Source organism: Anabrus simplex, chromosome 1, assembly GCF_040414725.1.
Source record: "Anabrus simplex isolate iqAnaSimp1 chromosome 1, ASM4041472v1, whole genome shotgun sequence".
NCBI classification, from domain to species: Eukaryota; Metazoa; Arthropoda; class Insecta; order Orthoptera; family Tettigoniidae; genus Anabrus; species Anabrus simplex.
Genome location: NC_090265.1, coordinates 1,358,271,034 through 1,358,283,231, shown reverse-complemented (window position 1 = coordinate 1,358,283,231; position 12,198 = coordinate 1,358,271,034). Strand labels below are relative to the sequence as shown.

The window sequence follows — 12,198 nt, the reverse complement described above, 5'->3', positions numbered from 1 at the left end:
GCTCGCAGTTGCGATCAGCAGTATTCTGTAAGAAGGAAGTCAGCTCCCAGACGAAACTATCTTTACATCGGTCTGTTTTCAGACCAACTTTACTTTACGGGAGCGAAAGGTGGGTGGACTCAGGATATCTTATTCATAAGTTAGAAGTAACAGACATGAAAGTAGCAAGAATGATTGCTGGTACAAACGGGTGGGAACAATGGCAGGAGGGTAGTCGGAATGAGGAGATTAGGGCTAATGTAGGAATGAACTCGATGGATGAAGCTGTAGCTTAAACTGGCTTCGGTGGTGGGGTCATGTGGGACGAATGGAGGAGGATAGGTTACCTAGGAGAATAATGGACTCTGTTATGGAGGGTAAGAGAAGTAGAGGTAGACCAAGACGACGATGGTTAGATTCAGTTTCGAATGATTTAAAGATAAGAGGTATAGAACTAAGTGAGGCCACAACACTAGTTGCAATTTGATTATTGTGGCGACGTTTAGTAAATTCACAGAGGCTTGCAGACTGAATGCTGAAAGGCATAACAGTCTATAATGGTAATGTATGTATGTATGTATGTATGTATGTATGTATGTATGTATGTATGTATGTATGTATGTATGAAAAATGAACAAACGAAGAAGACTGACAGATCAAGAAATTGAGGCTTGAATTGAAGTATCAGACATTGAAGTTGTTGACAGAGATGTGTCTTCATCAGAAGAAGAATGTGTACAAGACAGCGATCATGATTCAAACTGGATGATACGCCAGAAGTTCTGAATATGTCATTCCCTTGGGGATATGATTACATTGCTTGAAAGGGACAGATAGTATAAGGAACCTCCAAATTCTCCAGAAAGAACACGTGCGTGAAATGTTGTGACAGAGCAACCTCGTGTAAGAGGAATAGCTAAACCTGCAATGAGTAGAAGAAATAGCTATACATGCAATCACTGCTTGCGAGGCTTGGAGCTTATTTATTTATTTATTCATTCATTCATTCATTCATCGTATGGCTTTTAATGCCAGGAGTGTCTGAAGACATGTTTGGCTCGCCTGGTGCAGGTCTTTTTATTTGACGCCCATGGGCGACCTGTGTGTCTTGATGTGTGGTGATGGTGAGGTAGGGAGAAGGTGAGACGTGGTGTCGGCACATAGCCTACTCCTCTTGAATAACACCAAAGGGTAATTTAATCCAGACTTTTGGCACGCGATCTAGTAATCAGAATGCCACCACCACCTCTACCCTGCTGGCCAACATTATGATGGTGAAATTTTTCGACCAACAGGACTCGAACTGGCTAACCATGGTGTCAGACCATGTAGACTTCAACGCTTTAACGATCATGGCCACCAGGCGGACTATTATTTATAGAAGAAATGATAGATCAGATAGTAAATTATACTAATATTTACATATTTATGAACAGAGAACAATATTACAGGGATCGTCATGCCACAGAAACCAATGCAGGAGAGATCAAAGCATTATTTGGAATATTGAATATTACTGGCGTAATAAAATTTGCACTTCTCAATATAAAAGACATTTGGGCATCAGATGGCACTGGTATAGAGCTTGTAATTTGCACCATGTCATGGTTACATTTCTGGTGAATTCTCTTAGGTTTGATGACAGAACTACTCTGGACAATAGGAAAAGATGGATAAAGTGGCATGTTTGGGAAATATTTGAAGCTTTTGTGAGAAACTGCTAATCTGCATGTAAAATATCTGAATGTGCAACTATAGATGAGAATTTGGAAGCATTTTGTGGCCGCTGTAGCTTCAAAGTACTGATGAAGTCAAAGCCAGCAAAGTATGGCTTAAAAATCTTCATGTTGCTTACGGACTATTTCGATTTTTACGTTGAACATGGAGATAAACAGTAGAACCTTGATAATTTGAAATCAGTTAATTCAAAATCTCGCCTAATTCGAAGCAGCTTTCGTTCCACGAAACATGAGGTACGGTTTTGCATGTTATTCAAATTGTTTAATTTGAAATACGGATAATTTGTAATTTGAACAATGCCGATCCCGTTACCGAAATTCAGACTTTTAATTCAAAACTGCCTTTACATTTTGAAAAGAATAGTATTTTACATAGTAATTTAAATTCAAAATTTCTCCGCATCATGAAAGAACGCGTCCTCCGGAGCGTGCAGGGGTAACTTTGCGCACTTTCACCTACTTCGGCGTGTCTACCGTGTGCTTCATATCTGCTATGTTCGAGCGGAATTGTAATTACTTTTTTATTCAACATTTTAAGGAACACCACAATATCACGTATCAGGACGTGTGCGGAGTGGATGAATCTGCGAACACTGGCGATGCCGACCGTTGGGGAAAAAGCATGGCTTATAGCTTCGTACGCACCAAAAATTATTGTCAATGCCGATGAAACTGCTTTGTTTGTTTTATTTTTTGAAATGCTGAGGTCAAACAGACTTACGGTTTTAAAGGAGAGGATTGCCAGCTGGGAAATGTACTGTGTTGCTATGCAATGCACACGGAGGCGAGAAACATCCTTCCCCAGTTATAGGAAAGTTCGAAAATCCACGATGTTTTAAGGGTGTCGGGCACTTTCCTTGCCAGTATAAGGCATCTAAAAATGCAAACAGTACAGTAATCCACGAGATAAAGCATTTGCACAGGGGAGCCAGCATAATTTTTCCTCGTCTTTGAATCGTGTTTTTCTTCCTTTCGTTACGTGAGGTTATGTTTGCCATTGTTTTATACAAGTGCCATTATTTGAATAATGTAAATGCACCTTGTTGGATACATTTCTTAAATAGTGTTTTTCACGGTCTTTGAAAAGTTTAAACTGAGAATCAAGGTGATTGCATGCATTGATGGGTCTTAGATGTGCCATGACAGGAAATCGTACAAGTATAGTCACTGTACTGTTGTTGTAATGTGGACAGAAGCGAGAGACTTTCTCCCCTCATCATAGGAAAGTTCGATAAGCCGCGATGTTTTAAGGGCATCGGGTACTTTCCGTGGAAGCACAAAGCATCTAAAATGCATACAGTACAATAATCCAATGAATAAAGCACGTGCACAGGGGAGCCAGTATAGATTTCTCCTCGTCTTTGAATAATGTTTTCTTTCTTTTGATTTCATTGCGCGAGGTGATGTTTGCTAGTGAGTTATCCAAGTGCATTATTTTAATATTGTAAATGCATCTTGTTGGATACATTTTGGAAATTTTTTTTCCATGGCATTTGAGAGCTTTAAATTGTGAATCAAGGTTAATTGCATGCAGTAACGGGTCTTAGAATATATTGTGACGCCGCAAGGGTTGGCATTTCCGAAGTACGTGTTGGCGGTTAATTCAAAATCATGTTATTCGAAGTCCAATTTTTGTGTCCCAATGACTTCGAATTAACGAGGTTTTACTGTATATGGGAATGCAACCTACATAATCAGGAAAGTGACATAAAGTGACTGATATCTCCCATATTGTTGTCTGGAAGGAATATGATTGTTGACAACTGGTTTACCAGTATACAGTACCTTTAGTAAAAGATCTCCTCCGGCATCATAAACTGACCCTGGTTGAGACTATCAGAAGTTCATCGAAGGAAAGAATAAACTGGTTTATTCCACCTCATTCAGTTTCAGCAAGGCAAGATGTCCATTGTTTCCTATGTGCCTAAAGACAAGTGCGTACTCTTGTTATCAACAAAACATAACACTCTTTCCATAGACCAAGCAACCTGCGAAGCATGGAAGACAGAGACAAATAGCTGTTATAACAAGACTAAAGCACGTGTCAATGTTGTAAATCAAATGAGCCAAAACTACTCAGTGAGCCGTAGATCCCCTGTTGGCCACTGAATATCTTCTACTCCTCTTCTTGTTGAATGTGGGCAGCATCAATCCACAAGTAATTGTACTGGATAACGCCAGAATAAATGTTACTTACCATTCCATCCTAAAAGTCCTTGGAAGTCTATTGGATGATTTTCTCAAGGAAAGGGCAACTATCAACACCTTGCCGAAACTTCTTCAGGGAAAAATAAAGCATCAGGTTGGATCTAAGAAATTGACTGAACCATTAACCATAAAACAAGGAGGTAGGTGCTCCTATTGTCGCTGAGCCAGGGTTCGCAAGAGTACAAATTGCTGTGCCGACTGTGGGAAGCCAATCTGCAAGGACCATGTGGTGGAGTTTTTCCCAGATGGTCTTTCAGTGAAGTGAAAATGTGTGTATAAGGTCATGTGATGGAATATTAGCCAGAAGTTTTCTCAATGGGACAAAACTGTATCCAAGTATCTAAATATGTGTTTAATATATATTTTTCTGTAAAAAGCTTATTCATATTTCATATGTAAATAAGTGTTTAGTACAGATAATTCAATAAAATGCTTATTGATAATGACAAATAGTCCAGAAGGTTTCTCAGTGAGACGAAAATGTGCCCCAGTATGTAAGTAAGTGTTTAGTGCACGTTTTTCAATAGAAAGCTTATTTATAATGACAAATAACGAGTCCAAATTTGAAGATAACCTGATGGAAAAAATTAACCCTTGCGGGTCCTAATCTAAATCATGCAGGCACACTTCCTCTAGGGTTAACGGGACTCAGGACACTCAATAATGGGTGTTATGACCTTTTGCATTAATAAGAGCTTCCATCCTACTCGGCATGCTGGCAATTAAGGTGTCAGTGTCATTCTGTGTAATTGTGTTCCATTCGGCATGAAGAGCTACCTTAAGCTCATTCAGAGTTTGAAATACTTGTCAACGAATAGCCAGCCCTGGCTTTTCCCATGCATTCTCTGTGGGATTGAGATCTGGGCTACGAACTGGCCAGTCGAGGGTGACAATTCCAGAGTCCTGCGGGAACATGACACACATCAAGCAGTGTGAAGACTTGCATTATCATGGGGCAAAAGGAATGACATGTTTGTGAAGAACCTCCTTGATGTACTGCCGTGCATTTTCAGTAAACACCAGCTCAGTCTGGCCATGAGAACTAATGCCTCCCCATATTATGATGGAACTTCCTCCATAGGCCGATCTTGCTGAAAAGATACAAGCAGTGGCAGTCAAGTCATAAGAGAAAATTATATTGCTTACATTACTTTTCCCCAGTTCAATCCCACCATGCCATTTACTGCATCTTAACAAATTATTTCAGTACAAAATGAACAGTACTTGTTAATGTGGCTACTTGTAACCAAGCATACCTTTATTTTTTAAGATATGCAGCTTGATTTTCAGTGGTATAAATTATCTTTCATTGCCTGTAACAACCTTCCTTTGACATCATAATGAATTAAATGCATTTCTTCATCCATGATATATTTTATTTACATATTTTTATAATATATAAAAGTTCTGTATTTTTTAATAAAATTATTTACATAGAAATTTTCAGTCTGAAGTAGTTACCGTATAATGTTCTATTCTGCTTCTCTTTTGATGTTTGTTTCAGGTGTGGATGGGTGACTAGATCAAAGAATCATGAATGGCCGAATTAGGTCAGGACGTGTTTGATGATGGAATTTAAAACTGAACCATTTGAAAACTTCTACGATGTATTTGAAGATATTGGAAAGTAAGTTAAATACAGTATGTGATTTTCAATTATTAACCTTGAAGAAAAATGAAACTTGTCCTTCCTTGAATGCTGACTAATTTGGAATGTCGGTTCTTGACTGAAATGCACCTCAGGGAATTGCAATGTAGATTCTGATTAACATCTACAGGACTTTAAAACTGAGCATGATCAGGCTCCTGTCTTTCATCTTTCATGTCCCATCTTCCCCATTAGACTTTCATTCTCTTTAAATAGTATTGATTTGCAGGATTGTGGAAGTGTCTCGTTTTACTGCCTCTCATAGCCCATTCCTCGCTTTGTTCAATATCCTTGTTCTTTGAAGAGTTAGAATTATTTTGTTTCCTATTTTAATTACTTTTATGATAGACTAATGATCTCATGGTATTTCCACTCACAACCCACCTTCTAGTAGAAAGCAGTGGAATGATAAAAAATATTTTGATACTTATTTGTGTCAGTTTTCTATTTTCCAAATTTCCTTGGCAGACTCTAGTTCCAACATGTGAAATTAGAAATACTTTACAGCATCTTTTATTTCCTAGCCTGTTGTGGTCCTATTCTCCTGACCAGACACTACAATTTCAAGAGGACAACCATGATATATTCCCCTGGTATTAGTGATCCTGATGACAAACCCTCTTAACACTAGCATCTGTTAACAAATCTCATATGTTCCCAATCCAGTAGCCACCTGATTTCTAAGAATATAATTCAATCCTACACAAGTTTGAGTGTGAAATTAATTTTTAATGTTCTTAAATATACATTTACACAAAAAACAGCATTTTGGAATCAAACACGAAGGCTCTTTTAGTTCTCAACGGACTAGTTGTCCAAGGCAAAAGAGAATTTAAGGTCATTACTTATACAGAGTAACTCAGTACAATTGTTTTAATTAGAAAAAGGCAGTTGCTAAAAACATTATGAATCAAGACAACCATAAACATTATCCATTAATTTGGCTGGCATTGAAAATAGGTTTCACACTGTTTTCGCAAGATCCAATTAAAATGTAAGAAAAGATTATAAAATGTATATATTTATGGTTGTATAGGGGAAGCCCTAAAATTTAATACTCAAATGTCTATCATTAGTGGTCATATCAATAAATATTACCCCACCCCCCACGGCACTCAGCGCCCTTGAAAAGGCTTTGGTCTGCCCAGCGACCGCTGCTCAGCCTGAAGGCCTGCAGATTACGAGGCACCGTGTGGTCAGCACGACGCATCCTCTCGGCCATTATTCTGGGCTTTCGAGGCCGGGGCCACCATCTCACCGTCAGAGAGCTCCTCAATTCTAATCACGTAGGCTGAGCAGACCTCGAACCAGCCCTCAGGTCGAGAGAAAAATCCCTGACCTGGCCAGGAATCAAACCTGGGGCCTTCGGGCGAGAGGCAGGCACGCTACCCCTACACCACGGTGCCGGCAATAAATATTACACAATAAAAGTTACCATTGATGCTTTCACGGCCCGTACTTATAGACATGATACTGTATAGGCTTTTGGGCTTATGCCATGTCAAGAAAACGAGGCAAAATTCTTTACGTTTCGCAGAGAACTGTGCTCTGCATCATCAGAAGAAAATCTCGACTGTCCACGAGAATGTCTCCTCTTAACGCTGAACATCGCTAACATGGAAATGTTGTTCAATCGTGTTAACTGGCCATGGTAGTGATTTTTGTTGTGATTATCTTAAGGTGAAAACCACGTGGTCATCAGTCCATATCAGCTAGGAAAGTGGTTAAGATGACTATCAAAATGAGAAACAATTGTGAAGGAGGACTACCTGTACATTGGATATCCTAATATCACAGTGTCGGAAGAAAACTCAATATGAAGGCCTACAATATCGAAAGTTTATGAAGTTGATTGACAATAACATTACATTGACTATTATTTGTTGTGATGTGCTTAGTCTTCTCTGCTCCCATTCATCTCCGATAGATGACATTACCCCTGTGCGCCCAGTAGAACAGCCTGATTGAATATTGGTAGGAAGTAGCTAGGGAGTTAGATAACTTTCTTTTTTTTTAGTATACCATTCCTCTGATTCATACATGTTCTGATAACTACTGTTATGTGACACACTGGTTTATTGTAGTATTACAGCTGTTCGATTACTGCTGTGAGGCGCTGATAGGAATGGGCAGGGTGCATACTTAACGGAAAATGTCACAGCAGTGTTTACGACTGTTCATGAAAAGGAATAAACTGTGCCATTTTTCATTTGATCGAGCATTTCATATAGTATTGCTTTTAAGCGCAACTTTTCAGTCAGTAAATATTGTACTTAAACAAGAATACTGATGTGATTGTATTGACCTATACCAAATTCAGTTTAATACTTGTCTGTTACAGTATAATGGGAAAAACATATGTGTAGATTTAAATGAAACTTGGTGTTCACTTTAGAATAAGGTTGAGTATGATCTTAGCTGTAAGTTGTTTAACAAATTGTAGCAGGAAGGGGTGATTCTCAATTTATGTCTCTTATGGTTGGTTTTACATAAAAATAGATCATTGCAATTTTTTGCTTTATACCTTTTTTCCATATAGCAAAAATAAGGGGATTACCAGTGGCAAAGCAGGTAACTAACTCTGTAGACTGTAAAGAGAGTTGCTGTGGAGATCATTCCAGCAATGTTTTATAGACTTTGTACATCCATCTGTTAGTTTTTGAAAACATGGGTTTCTTTTATTCGATAAGGAGGAGATCAACTCAAGATCAGCAATAATGCAAAAGAATATGAAAGTACAAAGGGCCACAGAGAGCAAGGAAGGGAGTACGTCACAAGAAGCCACTGACAGGTAGAGGCATGCCAGCTAATGTGTCTAAAAATCTGGGGGAACAGCATGAGGGGTAGACAGACACAATCAACAATCTGCTTTTATGTTGCACCGACACAGATAGGTTTTATGGCGAGTTGGGAGTGGGAAGAAAGCGCCCATGGCCTTTATTAAAGTACAGCCCCAGCATTTGCCTGGTGTGAAAGTGGGAAACCATGGAAAACCATTTTCAGGGCTGCTAACAGTGGGGTTCAAACTCAGTATCTTCCGATTGCAAGCCCTCAACTGCGCATCCCTAACCACATGGCCGAATCGCTTGGTAGACTCACAATCACGCATATGCTAAGTGATTGTCCTGTCAGTGACATGTACTACAACTAGTTTCTGATGTGAAGAAAAATAGTGGAAAAATTCTACTGAGTACTGTTAAGAAGGCCATAACCACGAACCTACTATGCTGGCGTTGCAGGGGGAGAGGTAATACTCCCACGTGGCGTGTCCCAGTTGGCGGATAGGGGGGTCCTAACCGGCTTGCCGTAGGACTTGAGGGAAATAAAAAACCTCTCGCGGACCAACCCCCTGTGGGTGGGAGACACAGATGAAAAATACACCCACGGTATCCCCTGCCTGTCGTAAGAGGCGACTAAAAGGGGCGACCAAGGGATGATTGTCTTGGAACCATGAAACTACTTGTGATTAGTACTACCACGCTGAGAACATCATGGGTCGCTTTTATTTGTGCATAGTACCACTATATTAGGTACCAAATAGGTTTGTGATTAGTAGCACACAGGAGCACCGTGTGGTCGGCTTTTGCGGTACCTGTGGTTAGTACCACCATATGAACAGGACCATGGGATGATAGCTACCATGGTTCTGCCTTGCCTATGATTAGTACCCACTATATGAGGAACACTACGGGATAGTGCAGGTCCCTGTGATTAGTACTCTTATGTGATGAACACCATAGGTTTGCATTGCTTGTAAATGGTGCCGCAAAGTGAGAAAAACCATAGGTCTGTATTATATGTCACATTTCATAACCTGTGAGTAGTACCATAATTTGTGGAATACCGCGAGTCTCTGCTACTTTTGATTCGTACCGCAACATGACAAATACCATGGTTCTACTTTCCTAGCGATAAGTACCGTTATGAGGGGCCGATAACTTGGATTTTGGACCCCCTTTAGACTGCAAGCATCATCGATTCATTGTTATGCTCTAGCAGCAGTCCCTTGGTCAGTAATCCTGTTGTTTTACGTTAGTTTCTGTGAATGTAAGGCATTGCGGGTCGCATCCACTGATTGTTTTAAATTCATGTCCATCCATTCATTCTTCATCCTCACGTTTTGAATACTGGTCAGTGGAGAATTCTGGACTTTTAATTTGTCATTCCATTTCGTACCATTAGGGGCCGATGGCCTTGATGTTAGGCCCCTTTAAACAACCAGCATCATCATCATCATCATCATCATCATCATCAAGAAGGCCATAAAAGGAATGTTGCTGGACACTTCAGCAGGGCCAGAGTGTGCTTGTCAGAACTGTGAAGTAGCTTCTTATTCAAGGAGTTATTGAGATTATTATTGATATAATGTTGTCTGCTCATTATGTACCTCAAGTATTACAGAAAGGAAGAAGACTTCTAATATACAAAGGAAAAGAAGATACTTGTAATGTCATCTTGGAGGCCTATTACAATTTATCCAGTTATTAGAAGAGTACATTAAATCTTCTGTTGAGATCTCAGATTGAGTTAAATCATAACCATTTTTGTACCTATTGTAGTGGGTGTCACATCAGTTCTAAACTTATTGATGGGTTCTTGAAGGACAAAGCAGACAAAAGCAGACAGAAAAAAAAAAAATTGTTTAGTAGTATTCGTAGATGTTTCCTAAGCCTTTAATCGAATTGGACATACACATATTGAAAACTCTGGAGCCCGAGATGTATAATCTGATCCTCAAGGATTAATAGAATATGAGAATACTGTTCAAATAGAAATTGAAAATCAACGTACAAAGAAGATTCCAGTTACTTACTTGTGGCCAGAGTTGGAAAGTAATTGTATAAAAGCAAGTTACTTGTAATGATTATTTTTTTCAGCAATTTTTTACTTGTACTCGTTACTTCTTATAAAATAATTCTTACTCGTAATGTACCTCTTGAAATAAAATTATTTCATTCTAATGATAGAGAATTTGGCAACTTTGGAGCCCCAGCAGTTGCAGTACATCATACCAAGTATATAAAGCCAAGGATATGATGTGGACTTGTTTCGTTTACTCGTGGCTTGTTATGATTACTGGTTGAGACTTAGAGAAATAAGGTCGAGAATACAACCAGAATAAACCTGTGATGGCAAAGGGGTTAATACATTTCCATTCCCTCTTTCAATAAATATTTTGTATTAGTGAGTCCTGAAAATAACTACAGTAAATCATGAATGTGTCATGTAAACTTTGCTTGGGTGCAATCATCCTAAAAGTTTGTTTAGACTCACTTTTTGATGATAGCCACTTATTGTCTGTATACTAAAAAAAAAACACAAAATGGAGTACAGTGAGTCCTCAATTAACATTGCTCCAATTAACATTGTTTTGGAATTATGTCGCTGTTATTAATAATACCATCTCTTGTTTATAGTTGCAATTCTTTTACTTCGTCATCTATTCAACAACACTTCAATAAAAATCTGTTGTTGCGATACATTTTGAGACCAGAGTCATTACACTCGTGCACTGTGTAGGGAGACCATTGCGCACCTAAATAGCACCAACTGAGAAGGAACTTATTGTAAATGAAGCTATCTTTTAAGTTCACTTTTGTGCAGCTGCAGTGTGCATTGTTGTCTTTTTTTATGTTACAATAATATGACTTCAAAATGTCTTCCATCTATGTCTACAGTTGAGAAGGTAAAGAAAAGCAGGAAAACTATCAGTTTATCTGTAAACCCCTGTGGGTGGGGGACACACATGTAGAATACACCCGCGGTATCCCCAGCCTGTCGTAAGAGGCGACTAAAATGGGCGACCTAGGCGTGGACATGGATTGTGGTTTGGTACAATGTGTTGGACCCCCTGGTGGATGGGAGGGGCTGAATACATTCTCAGGTAATCGTTGCCTGTCGTAGAAGGTGACTAAAAGGGTCGTGTGGCCATGGTCCCCTCTTTATTTTTTATTGTTTCTTGAAGGTTAGTTGTAGACCTGTTCAAAATTTTTGATGTGCGTGCTGCTCGGAGATGGGCCTCTTACGTGTGCGGTTACGCCCAAAAGCCCGCATTTGTGAGCACCCAGGGATCTTGTGGCTGGGATCGTCATGTACCCTTGCAGTAGTATCCACCTGACAACACACGTCCCCGCACAGCTGAATGCCAGGACATATTATTTATTATTTATTACTTTTTCTCTATATTTAGTGCTCTGTACACTCGATGGGGTACATGCTATTGTGGGTGACTGCAGGAAGGGAGTCCTAGTGCTCATTGCCTCAGTCATCCCGTATTAGGCATCATCCGATGGACCCCGGGCAGTACTGGCTATGACCAGGTGGGTATTGCCTTGGCAGCTTGGTTCAGCTACAGCGAACCCTAATTGGAGTGGGTGGCATTTGGGGAGGAGGATTTTCGGGCATGGCTTCGAAATGTCATCGACCTGCCCAAGATGGTCCCCCACCGAAGTCTTTAACTTTTGCTTCCCTGAGAGGTTCAACTCCCTGGGAACATGTGCAGCGTGAAGGAATGGGATCCAGCTTCCCTAGGTTTCTGGTTGCTACCAGAACCGATGGGTATGATTTTAAGCTGGTAAAGTCTATCCTTTTTAGTGGACACATTGAAGGCATCTATGATGAACT

At 39.7% G+C, this 12,198-nt stretch overlaps 1 protein-coding gene across 1 annotated transcript in view; it reads left to right on the top strand.

The window, feature by feature from the left end:
* LOC136859016 (death-associated protein kinase 1) overlaps positions 1-12,198 on the top strand; it is a 1,193,585-nt gene that overhangs the window by 55,352 nt on the left and 1,126,035 nt on the right. Inside the window, exon 2 of the mRNA XM_068225494.1 lies at positions 5,431-5,553. Coding sequence (XP_068081595.1) covers positions 5,492-5,553 — 62 coding nt within the window. The 5' untranslated portion in view covers positions 5,431-5,491. The remainder of the gene's footprint in view (positions 1-5,430; positions 5,554-12,198) is intronic.